The 17,149-nt window shown below is 39.4% G+C and overlaps 1 protein-coding gene across 1 annotated transcript in view; it reads left to right on the top strand.

Moving 5' to 3' along the window:
• The window catches only part of kat7b (K(lysine) acetyltransferase 7b), a 56,837-nt gene that overhangs the window by 26,089 nt on the left and 13,599 nt on the right, over positions 1–17,149 (top strand). The window contains exons 8-13 of the mRNA XM_069904680.1: positions 1,697–1,795; positions 4,748–4,858; positions 5,969–6,160; positions 8,959–9,048; positions 10,720–10,860; positions 15,456–15,549. Of these exons, the coding sequence (XP_069760781.1) occupies positions 1,697–1,795; positions 4,748–4,858; positions 5,969–6,160; positions 8,959–9,048; positions 10,720–10,860; positions 15,456–15,549 (727 nt within the window). The remainder of the gene's footprint in view (positions 1–1,696; positions 1,796–4,747; positions 4,859–5,968; positions 6,161–8,958; positions 9,049–10,719; positions 10,861–15,455; positions 15,550–17,149) is intronic.

Below are 17,149 nucleotides of genomic sequence, written 5' to 3'. Positions count from 1 at the left end.
CAGCAGGAACATTTAAATTGACTATGTATGGTAAACCAAGGTAAGAGAGATTGGCTTTCAAACTGGGTTAAAAATTACACTTTGGCCCTGGAAAAAAAATATTTATTTGATTGTCAGAGTAATTTTATGTTATTTACAGTAATTCTGAATACCTGCCAGTGGAGTGAGCAGTAGTAAATTAGAACTCGCAATGAGAGCAGTAAGAGACCAGGATACCGAAGCATGCTTCAACATTCATTATGATCATGCCTGGTCTATATTGGTCTCAACTCCTCTACTCTGCCACATTCCCTATACCCTTCAGATATTTACCTATTGTACATTTTAAATATACCTAATGATAACTCTAGCACACTCTGGGGTAGCGAATTCCAGTCATTCACTACCCTCTGAGAGAAAAAAATTTCCACGTGTCTCAGTTTTGTAACAACGTCCCACTTGCGTGTGACTTTCCCACCAAATCTTAAATAATTGCTCAGACTTTGGCCAAAATGTAAAAATTGGATTTTGAGAATAGTTGTTTTGATTTGTTCTCTTGGTGATTAAAGATAATATCTTTGATTTCATTGCTATTATGGATTCAACCTTTATTTCGGAAGGTTGATTACGTAATTATGGTACATGCTGACATTTCTTTGGCAAACTGAGGAGTTATTGCACTTTTGTAAGCCAAGGTGTCATGGTTTCTTCTCAGTGCCATCTTCGATGGATGTAAAATTTCATTATTTGATAAAAGATCAAGGAAATTTTGATTTGAGTTGGTGTTTTGTTTTCATTGTATGTCACTCGTCATTTTCCAGGATTCAATTTTCAATACAGTCTAGCTTGAATGCAGCTAAAATAAATTGTTATCATTTAACTTAACTAGTGACCATCTCCTCACTAATCAGGAAGGTGCAAAGGTGACTCCACTTCCTGAGAAGAGTGAAGCAGGCAAGGCTACCAGCCACCATTATGTCAACCTTCTCCAGGAGCTCTATCGAGAGCATCCTGGCCGGCTGCATCACAGGGTAGAAAGATTGATGCAGAGAAATGAATCTGAGGTCAATCCACAGGACCATAAGAGTGGCAGTGTGGATCACTGGAGTTTCCCTCCTCCCCATCGATATGATCTACCAGGATCATTGTCTGAAGAGGGTGCGCAAAATCATTGAGGACCCCTTCCACCCTGCACACAGCATCTTTCAGCTTTTCCTATTAGGGAAGAGATACAGGAGGATCAGAGCCAGCACCACCAGGTTGAGAAACACCTTCTTCCACAGGCAGTGAGAATTCTGATTGACCAAAGGAAGTGCTCATCTGAGATCATCATGTTCATGAAAGAATATTTATTTCTTTATTTGTATTGATGAAATAGTTGACATGCATATATATATATTGTTTGTCTGTATGCGTGTTGTGTCTGGTTGTATGTCTCTGTTTTTGCACCATGGACCAGAGAACGCTGTTTTGTTGCATTTTATTTGTGCAATCAGATGACAATAAACTTGACCTGACTTAATAATTCTTATTTAAATCATATGGTTTGTTATTCAATTGCTTTGGCTACATTGATTATATATCCACTTATACATATAATCTTCTAGAAGTTGGATTTCACTTATTTTGTTGCATCAAGCCTCGTCGGTGATGGATTTTTAAAAAAAAATTAAGTAAATTTTGGTCGTCTAAATATTATTCTTCCTCTGATCGACAGGCTCCGACAGAAAAGCAATTGCGATACAAGGAGAAGGTGGCAGAACTTCGGAAAAAACGGAATTCAGGATTGACCAAAGAGCAAAAAGAAAAATATATGGTAAGAATATTGAGTTTATTGCACTGGATGTGAGGAGGATGTTTCCCTAGGCCAGTGGTTCTCAACCTTTTTCTTTCCACCTACATATCACGTGAAGTAATCCCTTACTAACTGCAAAGCACCTTTGGCGCCCAATCCTATAGGTGAACTGTGATTGGTAAAAGATTATTTAAGATGGTATGTGAGTGGAAATAAAAAAAGGTTGAGAGCCACTGCCCTAGGTTGAGGTGCCTAGAATAATTTTCTACATGGCAAATGATTTAGGTTTGAGGTGAGGACAAATATCTTTAGAGGGTTTAGAGATCAGGTCACTGAATACGTGCAAATGACGTCAAAAGTCATGGAGATGACGGGACTGTGCAATTGAATTAAATAAGCTACAATAATATTTCTGCTTCCAGTTTTCAATGTTTTTCTTAATATCTTGCGCTGTGTTCTTTCAATTAAGACAGTGGTTCTGAACCTTTTACTTTTCCCACTCACCTTAAGTAATCTCCTAGTATCCACAGAGCACATCGTGACAATCACAGAGTGACTCGACATTTGTAATGATATTTAAAGTCAAATTGAGGTAGAGTGGATGGCTTTCCTTTGTTGGAAATAGCTGTTACCTGACATTTTTACTTTTGGAAACATTTTGTTTCATCCTTGAGATCCAAGGGGGGGGAAAAAAAAGCACCCATCAATTTCCAAATATAGAACGTTTTGATGAGGGAATAATTGGAATCAGATTTCCTTACATTTCTATGCATTGTCTGAAGATATTATCAATATTGCTCTTGCTGCTTTGTGGAGGGGAGCGTTTGTGCAAGAGTCGAGGCATAACTTGGGTGGCAATGTTATGATGCATACTCTTTAAAGCCCTCGGGTGACTTGGTTTTCCTGTTTCAGTGTTGATAGCATTCTGTTTGAACGTAGTTGAGTTTTGAAAGAAATGAAGTCCTTAATGTATTTGTAGTGAGCTCCTAGTTGATCCACCTCAATCTGGTAAGAATGTCATTGTTACGTGGTTTTTATTCAATATTTGTGTGAAAGATCTTAGCTCATAATTCTTTGTTTTAATTTTCGGGTATATTGAGGATTTAGCCATTCACCCCATCTGGTTTACTTCCATATTTCTTTGTATCTGTGCCGAACATTTCATGTTTCCCTGCAAAAATAATAATGATAGAATTAAATTTCTGGGGAATGAGTCTGGTCAGGTGGCGGACCTCTTGGTGGGGGAGCATTTTGGTTAGAGTGACCGTAACTCCCTTAGTTTCAACATAGCTATGGAAAAGGATTAAAAAAAAAGCACAATGAGAAAGTACTTAGCTGGGGAAGGGTTAATTATGAAGGGATGAGGCAGGGACGAGCAAGAATAAATTGGAAATAGATGTTTAAAGGTAAAAGCACAGAAATAATGTGGAGGAAATTTAAGGACCACTTGTGTAGGGTTCAAGATGCGTTTGTTCCACTAGGACTAGGAAAAGGAAACAGAGACTGAGCGAACAGGTCAGGCATCTTGTCAAGAGGAAGAAGGAAGCCTAATTAGATATAGGGAGCAGGAAATAGGAAGGGCTCTTGAGAAGAATATGGTAGCCAGGAAGGAGCTTAAGAAAGGACGGGAGAGCTTGAAGAGGCATGTGGCACCAAGAGGTTCTATGCGTGTGTGAAGAATGAAGGTGAGGCTGCTAGAGGAGGTTGAAGAGGTCCTAAATGAATACTTTGCATCAGTATTCACAAGAGAAAAGGATCTTGGTCATGGTAGGTCAAAATTGAATAGGCCTGTGTGCTGGACAATGTTGGAGATTAAGGAAGTGGAAGTGTTGGATCTTCTTGAGAGTCCTGGGAATTATAGACCGGTGAGTCTTACGCCAGGGGTGTGCAAACTAGTGGGGAGAGGATTCTTAAGGATAGGATCTATGATTTTTATAAATGACCTGGATGAAGAGGTGGAAGGATGGGTCAGTAAGGTTACTGATGACACAAAGGTTGGAGGAGTTGTGGATGAGCTGAAGGTTGTCAAGGGTTACGATATAGACGGGTCACAGAGTTGGGCAGAAAAGTGGCAGGTGGAGTTCAATCTGGATAAGTGTGAGGTAATGCATTTTCAAAGGACAAACCAGAAGGCTGAGTACAGGGTTAATGATCAGTTACTTAAGAGTGTGGATGAACAAAGGGACCTAGGTGTCCAAATCCATACATCCCTCAAGGTCACTGCACAAGTTGATAGGATAGTTAGGAAGGCCTATAGGATGGTGGGCTTCATTAATAGGGGAATTAAATTCGGGAGTAGAGAGGTCATGTTGCAACTCTACAAATCTCCGGTGAAACCACACAGAGTTTTGTTTCACCTCATTCTCGGAAGAATGTGGAAGCTATGGAGAAGGTGCAGAGGAGATTTACCAGGCTTTGCCTGGATTGGAAAACAAGTCATATGAGGCAAGGTTAGCAGAGCTGGGACCGTGAAATGTAGAAGAATGAGAGGAGACTTGATAGAGGTCTACAAGATTATGAGAGGCACAGATAGGATGGACGGCCAGCACCTGTTTCTAGGGCAGGATCAGCACCCACCAGAGGACATGAGTACAAAGTGAAGAGAAGGAAGTTTAGGGGAGAAATCAGGGGTAGGTTTTTGTTACACAGAGTTGTGGATGCCTGAAATGCCTTGCTGGGGATGGTGGTGGAGACTGAAACACAGGGGAAAGACAGATGGATGAAAGAAAAATAGAGGGTTATGGGGTAGGGAGGGTTTAGTACTTTTTTAGGAAAGAATATAAGGGTTGGCACAACATTGAGGGCCTGAACTGTGCTACATTGAAGAAGATCACAATAACCTTAATTTTAACATATTTTCTAGATTAGGTTTCCTATTTTGCTTTAAAAAATTGTCCAATTTCAGCGTGTAGCTATTTTATTTACATTTAACAGTAAATAGAATATAAAGATAGTGACTTTTTAATTCTGCAGGAGCACCGACAATTGCATGGAAATACAAGAGAACCCCTTTTGGACAACCTTACATCTGATTTTGACTTGGAATTATTCCGTAAAGCGCAAGCACGTGCCTCAGAGGATCTGGTATGATGTGATTTCAGTTTATTTGGCACTTTATCTATTTTCTGCTGAGATAATACTGCAGCAGAAATAAAAATGACATTCTGTATTGTGCAACTGAGTGTTGGGACATTTCGTGATGGAAGACAGTATCATTTTAATGTTTGAATTTTGTTGTTTGTGATATTTAAATTTTTTTAAATGCAAGAAATCAAAGCCAATTTGAGCCAATTGTATTTTTTAAGTCCTCCAATCTTGTCTTTTTTTAATTCGTGTTTTTCCAGAAAAACAAAATTGTTTATTGTTATCTGCGAGTGAAGAATTAAAAGCAAAACAGTTGTCAGATTTTCTTTCAGATTTATTTTGCTCTTGGTGTTTTTTTTTTAAATTGTTGGTTTAAATTATTCAAAATAACTTCTAAGCAAACCTGCGAAAGGAAGTAATTTGAGCAATTGCCCTGAACGCATTTGTTGAAGTGCTCTTGATTGAAAAATGAATGCCTATTGATGAACCAGGACCTTGTATAATCAGCATTTATAGCTTATGTGGAAAGATCACAGAGATGCGTGTAAAAGTTAGTTCTTGGAAGTTTCAGAGCATGATTACAGAAGCAAGTGTTCTTTTGCCTTTGGAAGTGTGATTTGTATCCAACTTTATCAATCTTCTCTTGCCTTCATATTTTGTAAAATAAATTTAAGCTGCTTCTGCCCAATTCCTGACCATCATAAATCCCCATAGGTTGGCTTTAAATTAACCATGCTCAGAATCTAAAAAGGTGCATGAAGGAATGCTAATTAAAAAATGTGGAAGTCTCCAGATGATTTTAGCTTGGGAAACAGACACTGTCTGTCTAGCAATGATGAACCAATCAAAGCAAATGTGGACATTATTTTTCTTTGTTTTTGGCATTGAACAATTTTATTTGTTCCATGCATGTCTGCATTTGGTTGTCTTATTCCTAAGAACGAGACTAAAATTGAAATGTATCCATGTGGGAGGTGAAATGTGGTATTTTAATGTTTGCTGCTATATAAGTGTAAATGGCATTAATTTTTGTTCCTCCTGTGAACCAATGTTATAAGGTCCCTCTGATTATTTGAACAGTACTTGAGCAGTTGTTCCTCTATCCTGCAGGAGAAGTTAAGGTTACAGGGGCAAATCACCGAAGGCAGCAATATGATTAAGACCATTGTGTTTGGCCGATATGAACTTGATACTTGGTACCATTCTCCTTACCCTGAAGAGTATGCTCGTCTAGGGAGGCTTTACATGTGTGAATTCTGTCTTAAATACATGAAAAGTCAGACCATCCTTCGAAGGCATATGGTAAGAGATTTGGCAGCAAAAGTAAACTGTTAAATTGGCTCAGATTTAATTTAAAAACTCATCATATAATTAATGATTAGACAGTAATTTCCTTTGAAAGGAATATGTCGGTGGCTTGGAGTTATAAAAAGTAAATGGAAACACAGTACATTCTGAATAAAACTGACTGTGTCAGCAATTAAGAACTTGTTTGTACAGGTACACGATCCTTTATCCGGAACCCTTGGGGCACAGTGTGTTCCGAATTTTGGATATTTCATTGTGCTGCCCTATCTACCCCCACCCCTTTCCATTCACCCGGCCGTCTCCCCTGACCACTGGACCCGCGGCAGCCCGGCCGCACCCCCAACCGCGGTCACTCAGCCGCCTCCCCCGACTGCCGGTCCTTCGACTGCTAGTCCCCACTTGCCGGATTTTGGAGCTTTCTGGAGTTTAGATGTCCAGATAAAGGATCGTGTTCCTGTATTCAGAAACGTTGCTTTTTTGGTGCAACTTAGTTTCAGTACAAGTTATGGCTGATTTATGTAATGTGATAGTCCCACTATTAGTAACATCATGTGTGAGCACTTTCTCCAGAAGTAGTTGGTCTTTAAAAGTGTGCTTTGTAAATAAAAAAAAAAGAAAGCATCTCAATCTTCCTTAACTGTAATTTCAAACTTAGTTATACGGGTAGGATAGATGTAATAGAAAAATTAGCTGAACTGTGGGTAGGATTTATTTTGTATATAAACATTATTTCTTGGACAGCACAGGACAAACAAAATCTTCACGAGATTTTGGTGATTGAAAGGTAAATGGTTGCTGCTCAGGAAGGTTCTTGTTGATTTTCAGAGAGAGATTTGTTGCTCATTGGACACAAACTAATTCCTTCCGATCAGCCACTTCAGTGTCTTGCCGAAGAAACTTGCCCCATCAGGGTTCTCCAGATGATAATCTCTTTCCTTCAGGTCACCACAGAGTTCATTTTTGTTTCCCTTATTTCAAGTGAAACATTATACAGCCAGCCATCTCCTCTTGAATGGACCACAAGGGCTTTTAACAGGCTGAATTAAGAATTCCCAACCTGTCTCCACCAGTTTGCTGTTTCTTTCTCTCTCTCTCTCTCACACACACACACACACTCTCGCTCGCTCTCTCACACACACACACTCTCGCTCACTCTCTCTCACACATACACACACTCGCTCGCTCTCTCACACACACACACGCTCGCTCGCTCTCTCTCACAAGCACACACACTCTCGTGCGCTCTCTCTCTCTCTCTCTCTCACAAACATGCACACACTCTCGCTCGCTCTCTCTCAGTACTGGACTCAATATTCGAGTGCAAAGTCCTTACAGGCATTCTTCAACTTTTTTGCAGTTTTAAAATGAAATCTGTTTTGAAGTGTTTGTATCTGTGTGTGACCTAACTTTAAAACCCCCACAATCTATCTCCTAGGAGACTATTTAGCCATTGACTATACATTAGTTTACCTATCTCGGCTGCACCATTTCATCGGATGCAAGGATCGACAACGAGATAGACAACAGACTTGCCAAGGCAAATAGCACCTTTGGAAGACTACACAAAAGAGTCTGGAAAAACAACCAACTGAAAAACCTCAAAGATTAGCGTATACAGAGCCGTTGTCATACCCACACTCCTGTTCGGCTCCGAATCATAGGTCCTCTACCGGCATCACCTATGGCTCCTAGAACGCTTCCACCAGCGTTGTCTCTGCTCCATCCTCAACATTCATTGGAGCGACTTCATCACCAACATCGAAGTACTCGAGATGGCAGAGGCCGACAGTATCGAATCCACGCTGCTGAAGATCCAACTGCGCTGGGTAGGTCACGTCTCCAGAATGGAGGACCATCGCCTTCCCAAGATCGTGTTCTATGGCGAGCTCTCCACTGGCCACCGAGACAGAGGTGTTCCAAAGAAGAGGTACAAGGACTGCCTAAAGAAATCTCTTGGTGCCTGCCACATTGACCACTGCCAGTGGGCTGATCTCACCTCAAACCGTGCATCTTGGCGCCTCACAGTTCGGCGGGCAGCAACCTCCTTGGAAGAAGACCACAGAGCCCACATCACTGACAAAAGACAAAGGAGGAAAAACCCAACACCCAACCCCAACCCACCAATTTTCCCTTGTAACCACTGCAACCGTGTCTGCCTGTCCCGCATCGGACTTGTCAGCCACAAACGAGCCTGCAGCTGACGTGGACATTACCCCTCCATAAATCTTCATCCGCGAAGCCAAGCCAAAGAAAAAAATACATTAGCTAATAGAGTAATCCTATTCCCTGTCACCTCTTCTCCCAATATTTCCAAGAAATCTATGACATGCTTACAACACTTGGGGAAATTTGCATTGGTCAGTTTACCTACCAACCTGCCAACCTTTAGAATATGAAGGGAAATTAAATTACTTGGACAGACCCTTGTGTTTGCAGAGAAAACATATAATCTCCACACAGACACAGCACCAGAAGTCAGGATTGCAGCTGGGAGCTGAGGATCTGCTATAGTTACTGCTGCCCTGTTTTGTTGGTCAGAAAAAAGTTAATCGAGGTATATTAACTTGCTGCAAGTTAGGAACCCTCTATCATTTTGTCATGTTAGAAATACACAAGTTACATCTGATTTACTGTTAACAAAAATGAAAGTAAATTTGAGTCCTGGTCTCTAAATTTATAGAATTTCACATTGCCTTTCCGTTAGAAAGGTATTAAATTATAAAATCAATGCAATTCTCTGTGGAAAAATAGAAATATATATTGATTCTATTTTTTTTTCCTCTTACTCCCAGGCAAAATGTGTATGGAAGCATCCTCCAGGGGATGAAATCTATCGAAAAGGAAATATATCAGTATTTGAAGTGGATGGAAAGAAAAATAAGGTACATTTTGTTTCAAATAGCATATGGTCAAGTGGATGATTATGTTAATTTTGAAATTTCCATTTTTAAATGTGGTGAAAGCTTGGAAAATTCATGCCAGATATCTGAATTAATCTCGTGACATTCAAATTGGAATTATTTTACAACATTTAAGTTAAAATTAATGTACATTTCCTGGAACAATCTCAATGATGTGCATATAAAAGTTTTGCACTGACTAGATTTTGAAATCGTACACTGTATGCCAAAATCCTTGTGCAAAATATATATCCGTTAAAAAGTCTTTTTCCCCAGAGCTGTGCCATCATTGATCTTTAATCCAAGGAATAGCTATTCACAATGACTTTCTGTCTCTAAGCCAATTTCTTATCCATTCTAAGACTACTGATTTTGTGCCATGGGCTTCAGACTTGCTGATGAGCCCTTGATGTAGCACTTTATCAAACCATGGCAAAGAATGCCTCTTCATTCTTTCAGTTATTAACTAATCAGGTTTTCAATTTGTAACCTGTACACTTTCTCATTGTCATGTGTTTCAACATCCAATGAAAGAAAATCAATATCTTCCATGTGGCTCATCTGCAGAGCATGGTGACACTGCTATGTCACCAGCAACCAGAATTCAAATCCTGCGCTCTCTATGAGGAGTTTGTACATTCTCCCTGTGTCTACATGGGTTTCTTCTGGGCACTCTGGTTTCCTCCCACCGTTCAAAACGTACTGGGGTTGTGAGTTAATTGGATGTAATTGGGTGGCACGGGCTCATGGGCCGAAGGGGCCTGTTACTGTGCTGTATGTATAAATTTAAATTTAAGTAATTGATGTGAATTCCATAGCAGTTTGACATCTTCTTTCCATTTGATCATGGAACAAGAGCAAGCTCTTTGCAAAATCAAAGCTTCTTTCGGCATTTTTATGCTAGGAATAAAATTATGAACAAAAATCCTAACCTGCAGACTTAATTCATATGGGGGGGAAAAAAAGTCTTCTGTTTTTTTCCATAGAGTGCTTTTAATTTTTTTTTTTGTTTTGCACCTTTGTTATATTTTCAGCCCAGAAAATAATTATCACCTTGGCTTTTACAAAAATGCTCTGAAAGGAAATTGCTTTTTTTCACTTGGCCCATAAATTTATTTTTCGAGTGAGTTGGTTGACGGAGATCACCTGATCTTGATTATTTGGAGAAAGTCTGGTTTCAAGATCTACAGCATTTCCACAGTGTTGGAATGAACAAAAGAGCAAATTTTCTTAGTAAAGGAGTATTTTGATCTTTCTCTTAAACATCTCTTTCCTTTCATCCAATACATAGTTCATCAGATAAAAATGGTCCTCTTTCCACTTCCTGCTCAGTATGAAAGATTCCAAGTTTGAAATGTTCTGATAATAGTGGGAGGGGACTCCTTGCTTTCATTTCCTTTGATTGAAATATCCTGCTTTTAATTCCTCTCCAATAACCTCTGCTAAGTTAACTTTTGTTCTTGTCTCTGTAGAAAGTACTTGTTTCTTATCTGACTTTTCATTGGAATGCTTTAATAATTGGGAACACATGAAAATCTTGATACAGATTCTGGCCCGAAACGTTAACATTTTTTTCTCCCTCTGATGCCGCTTGACCTGCTGACTTCATCCATTTTGCTGTAATGATTTTCTTCCCCTCTCTATTTGCACTAGATCTACTGCCAGAACTTGTGCCTTCTGGCTAAGTTATTTTTGGACCACAAGACATTGTATTATGATGTAGAACCTTTCTTGTTTTATGTGATGACAGAAGCTGATAATACAGGATGTCATCTTGTTGGATATTTCTCCAAGGTAAAGGATGTTTATGGTTTTTATCTCTTTATTTTCTCGATGTAAGTGAGAAATTGTTGAAGTCTTCAGCAATAAAATGCTGTGGATAAAATATGTCAAATAATGGGCTGGAAACTTGCTTATCAAATAATGTTTTAATTGACATGTTATTTAATATACGAAATCATTAAAATAGTTGCGGTAAAACAAACAGCATGAATGTTAAATAGTCACAACTAGTTTGCATTATTTCATTTGTAGTCTCATGAGAATGATGGCTTTGGATCAATTGCCCCATAAGTGTCAAGAAATTGAAACCAACAAATCATCCTTCAAATCTGAATAACTACATAACTGGGCGGCATGGTTAGCTAGCGGTTAATGCTTTGCTGTTACAGTTCCAGTAACCTGGATTTGAATCAGGCACTGTCTTTTAGGTGTTTATACGATCTCCCGTGTCTATGTGATTTATTTCCAGTTTCCTCTCACCCTTCAAAACATACGGGGGCTGTAGGTTAATCGAGTGTACTCCACAAGCTTCGTGCCTTTTGGCCAGCTCTTCAAAATTGAAGATTATTTTTATTCTTTATTGCAAGATAAGCGATACAAACATTTGTCAAACCCTCGCAGCATGGTTGAACTGTAATTTGTTTATTGAGCACAAATCTATCTCAGCTCATTCAGCGATGGGTTTTTTTTGGTCAGTTTATTCACAATAACTCCGATCCATAACCAGGATGCCTACAGAGGGCATCTTACCTCGGAGGCCTTGATCAAATTAAGTAAACATTTCACATGATTAGGGGAAGTAATGGCTGTGATGCTACTAGTTACATGCTTAAAGTCAGTTTCGACTTGGTATTCTGAAGGATTCCAGAGAATTGGTTTTGCTTCATCATCACTTATATAAACATTGATTGATTCCAGCTCTGAAATTTCTGGAGTAAGGAATAGAAAAAATCCTAAGACTTATCAGAGTTGAGCCATCAATTCTGTATTGAGACAAATGTGTATTTTTGAATATTTCTGGATTCTTGAAGATTGGTCAACAGATCTGACAAATATAAATATTCATTCTAAGAAGTGGCAGGGGTGGTATTATTACCCAGTGCTTGCTCCGTGAGCTGATTATTGCTGGTCTTCCTTCTCTAATCTCTGCAGTCTTTTTGAGGTAACTTGGATGATACCTTGTAGGGATGGTTGAGCGCAGTTCCAAGTCACCCACACTGTGAAACTGAAGTCAGGTTTTGGCTTGACTGGATAAGGATGACGGCTCCTCTCCTGAATGGTTAATGAGACAGTTCTGTTCTTAGACCAATCCAACAGCCTTGTGATTGTTATTTTTACTTGTGAGAATATTTTGCATTTTTTTTTTAAATCAAATTTTTATTAATGGCTCTACTGGGATTTGAATTTGCATTCTTAGACATACTAATGCAGTGTGAATATAAGAAATTGAAATGTTCAGGAAAGTTTTCTAAATCAATATATAGATTTAGCAACTAGAGAGAGGGCAATACTGGATCTCCTATTGGGGAATGAGATCAGACAGGTGACAGAAGTATGTGTTGGGGAGCATTTTGGGTCCAGTGAACATAATGCCATTAGTTTTGAGTTAATTATGGAGAAGGATAGATAGATCTGGGCCTTGGGTTAAGATTCTAAATTGGAGAAAGGCCAATTTTGAGGAAATGAGAAAGGATCTAGAATGGATTGGGATAAGTTGTTTTCGGGCAAGGTAAGTGGAAGACCTTCAAAGCTGAAATTTTGAGAGTAGAGAGTTTGTATGTTCCTATCAGTATTAAGGTTAGCAGGCATAGGTTTTAATATACCTGTAGAAACCTAACTGTTTCTACAGGAATATTAAGAGCAAAAGAATAGTAAGAGGCATTAATTGTCCCCTTGATCAGAGTGGTCGGCTTTGTATGGAGCTGGAGGAGATCTTCATTTTCTTTTTTCATCAGTATTCAGTCAGGAAACGAGCACAGAGTGGTGGGATGTAAGGAAAACGAGCAGTGAGGTCATGAAGTCTATACAGATTAAAGAGGAGGAGATGCTTGCTATCTTAAAGCAAATAAGGGTGGATAAATCCCCAGGGCCTGACAAGATATTCCCTCGGACCTTGAGGGAAGCTATTGTAGAAATTCCAGGGGCTCTAGCAGAAATATTTAAAATGTCCTTAACCATGGGGTGGTGCCAAAGGATTGGAGGGTAGCTTACATTGTTCCATTGTTTAAAAAGGGCTCCAAAAGTAACCCTGGAAATTATAGGCCGGTGAACCTGCCGACAGTAGTAGGTAAATTATTCAAAAGTGTTTTAAGAGATTGGATATACAATTATTTGGATAGCCAGAAACTGATGAGGGATAGTGTGCAGTTTATATTTTGCACTACCAGTTAGTGGTCATTCTACAGTGCCTGCAGGAACAAGAATCTCAGGGTTGCATGTCATGTATGTACTCTGACAATAAATCTGAAATCTCAACATGGCTTTGTGCATTATAGGTTGTGTTTAACCAACCTTATAGAGTTTTTCAAGGCGTTTACAGGAAAGTTGTTGAAGGAAAGGCTGTGGATGTTGTTTACATGGACTTTAGTAAGGTCTTTGACACAGTCCCACATGTGAGGTTAGTCAGGAAGGCTCAGACACTAGGTATCCTCGGTGAAGTAGTGAACTGGGTTCGACAATGGCTGGACAGGAGAAGCCAGAGAGTAGTGGTGGATGATTGCTCCTCAGACTGGAGGCCTGTGACTAGAATGCCTCCGAGATCAGTGCTGGGGCCATTGTTTGTCATCTATATCAATTACCTGGATGATAATGTAGTAAATTGGATCAGCAAGTTTGCAGTTGACACTAAGATTGGAGGCTGCGGACAGCAAAGGAGGTTTTCAAAGCTTGCAGAGGGATCTGGACCCGTTGGAAAAATGACCAGTAAAATGGCAGATGGAATTTAATGCAGACAAGTGTAAGGTGTTGCATTTTGGAAGAACGGACCAAGAAAGGATATACATGTTAAATGGTAGGGCACTGAGGAGTGTGGTAAAACAGGGATCTGAGAATACAGATACATAAATTCCTGAAAGTGTCTCACAGGCAGACAGGGTTGTAAAGAGAGCTTTTGGTATGTTGGCCTTCATAAATCGAAGTACATGATGGTGAGCTTCTTCACACAGAGAGTGGAGAGAGTGTGGAATGAGCTGCCAGCTGGTGTTGAATACAGGTTCAATTTTAACATTTAAGAGGAAATTGGACAGGTACATAGATGGAAAAGGTATGGATTGGGTGCAGTTCAGTGGGACTAGAAGGGCCTAAAGGGCCCGTTTTTGTGCTGTAATTTTCTACGGTTCTAAGTAAGAGTAGGTTATTCAGCCATAGGACACAATAGCATAGCAACAGGCCCTTCTAGTTTGTGTGCATTATTTTTCTGCCTAGTCCCACTGACTTTCACCCCGACCATATCCCTCCATACTCCTTGCAAATGTCCAAATTGTTTTTAAATGTCGAAATTGAGCTGACATTTACAAATTTCAGTTGTCACCTCATCCGATACTCCCACTACTCTCTGCATGAAGAAGTTTCCTGTAATGGTCCCTTTACATTTTTCTCTTTTCATCCTTCATCCATGTCTTCTACCATTGGTGCTGTTCTTCCTTACAATGTGATTGTAGCTGATTTTTTTTATTTGCATCAGCTTCACTTTACTTCATCGATTATGGATTCCCTCCTTTGATCCCATCACTATCTCGATATCAGTTTGTCTTGAATGTATAACATTGTCATCTTGATTAGGTGAATTCCAAATATTTGCTACGCTCTGGGTGAATAAATGTTTTATCATCTGCTGAGTGGCTTTTTATAACCAATATTTGACACTATGACTTTTAATCAGGGAAAACCTCAATCCTGCATTTACCCTGCCCAAAGTGTTATCACGCGAAGGATCATTGACTTGAAACTGTTCCTCTCTCTATAAATTCTGCCTGACTGACTGAATATCATCAGTATTTTCTGCCTCAACTCTGCCTTAAAATTTTTTAAATGATATAGTTTTTCAATTTTGTTTCTGGAGGAAGTGTCCCCCCCCCCCCCCCCTTCCCGAAACTCCATTGCGGGAATTGCCTTCAGATAATTAGGTTTAACTCCCTGAAATTCCATTTTTAAACTATTCCATCTCTCATGTGATACCAATTTTGTTTCTTAAAGGCATGGTGCAATGTAAGTTTTTTTTTCATTTCAGAAAGCTTATTAACTGTCATAAATCAGTCTCAATCCTGTTTAACCAGTAAGTTGCAGCCATTTATTTTATTCATGTGACCATTGGTTTTTCAGAGGTCTTTTCCTGTTGCACTGCAGGCAGTAAGGGCCACCATAATTCCTGTGTTGAACTTGATGAGTAGAAACACCATGAGTGTGTAAAAAGGTAGTGGCATTAATCACTTTATTGGCCCATCAAAAGGAAAATTAATAAATGCAATGCCAAGGAAATAATTTCAATACAGTATTCAATAACTCAATTTTGAGTTTTTTATATATGCTTTTGTTAACAGATTAAAATTAGAGGAATTCTTTCAAGATATACAAGTAAATAGTGTCTAATGTATATGTTTTTATATTAGGAGAAGAACTCATTCCTCAACTATAACGTGTCTTGCATTTTGACAATGCCACAGTACATGAGACAAGGATTTGGGAAAATGCTCATCGACTTCAGTACGTATTGAAATATCTTTATAGTAGCTATTTGATGCTTGGTTTAATGCCAACACTGAATCTAAATGTAGATTTGTCTTGTCAGCGATCAGCATATCCTCCTCAATCAGAGTTTTTTTTCCACTATTAAAAGAATAAATTGGTGAAGACTTTATTTCTACAAATTTTTCCGTTTGCGTGTCAATGCACCAGAGTATTATGTGGGATCTTCCTTTGTGCAAATTGCTTGCTGTATTTTCTTCAGAAAAGTTGTTCAATGACTTTAACATTGTTTGAAAGTATTTGTGTTAATGAAAAAGCTATTTATATCTGTCTACTAGTTTAATCCACAAATTGTGCAATTATAGTTCTCGGGATAATGTAATATTGAGGATGATGTAGCTCCGAATATCTTATTTGGAGAGTTGGTCCCCTCTAACTTGAGTTTCCTAACACAACTTCCACAGATCGGATGTAGTTGGAACATAGTTGTGTTGTACCACTGATACGGCAAAACTTCCTGGCTTTGCATTATATGACTCTGTGCTATAATAAACTGTAAAATTGGGGTTTATCTATAGTCTTGTTCACAAGGCTATATTTTAATTTAGCTTTCCCTTTTTTTAAATCTGTGTTTTCATAATGGATAAATAATTTGGTTTTAGAATTTGTAATGCTCTCCTTTATTTGAAATGAAGAAGGTTGATTGAAATAAATTATCTAGTTTTGGAATGTCCCAAAAAAAATTTATGAACTTGTTAGTTCAGAAACTTGGGCAAGAATACAATAAGAAGCTTCATGAATCATTTTAAATTGGCTAGAAATGTTTCACAGGAGTGAATATTGTTGACTCAGCTCTTGTGTCCAATGAAAATATATTAACTCCAAATCAAGTGGGAAATGCACTTTTTCTTAGCGATTAGTAAAAGCTTAGTAGATATATTAAGGGCCAGACTCTTTTGGTAGCCTTTGGAAGACTACACAAAAGAGTCTGGAAAAACAACCAACTGAAAAACCTCACAAAGATAAGCGTATACAGAGCCGTTGTCATACCCACACTCCTGTTCGGCTCCGAATCATGGGTCCTCTACCGGCACCACCTACGGCTCCTAGAATGCTTCCACCAGCGTTGTCTCCGCTCCATCCTCAACATCCATTGGAGCGCTCACACCCCTAACGTCGAGGTACTCGAGATGGCAGAGGTCGACAGCATCGAGTCCACGCTGCTGAAGATCCAGCTGCGCTGGATGGGTCACGTCTCCAGAATGGAGGACCATCGCCTTCCCAAGATCGTATTATATGGCGAGCTCTCCACTGGCCACCGTGACAGAGGTGCACCAAAGAAAAGGTACAAGGACTGCCTAAAGAAATCTCTTGGTGCCTGCCACATTGACCACCGCCAGTGGGCTGATAACGCCTCAAACCGTGCATCTTGGCGCCTCACAGTTTGGCGGGCAGCAGCCTCCTTTGAAGAAGACCGCAGAGCCCACCTCACTGACAAAAGGCAAAGGAGGAAAAACCCAACACCCAACCCCAACCAACCAATTTTCCCTTGCAACCGCTGCAATCGTGTCTGCCTGTCCCGCATCGGACTGGTCAGCCACAAACGAGCCTGCAGCTG

This window comes from Narcine bancroftii, chromosome 12, assembly GCF_036971445.1.
Source record: "Narcine bancroftii isolate sNarBan1 chromosome 12, sNarBan1.hap1, whole genome shotgun sequence".
NCBI classification, from domain to species: Eukaryota; Metazoa; Chordata; class Chondrichthyes; order Torpediniformes; family Narcinidae; genus Narcine; species Narcine bancroftii.
This window is presented reverse-complemented; position numbering and strand designations above follow the sequence as displayed.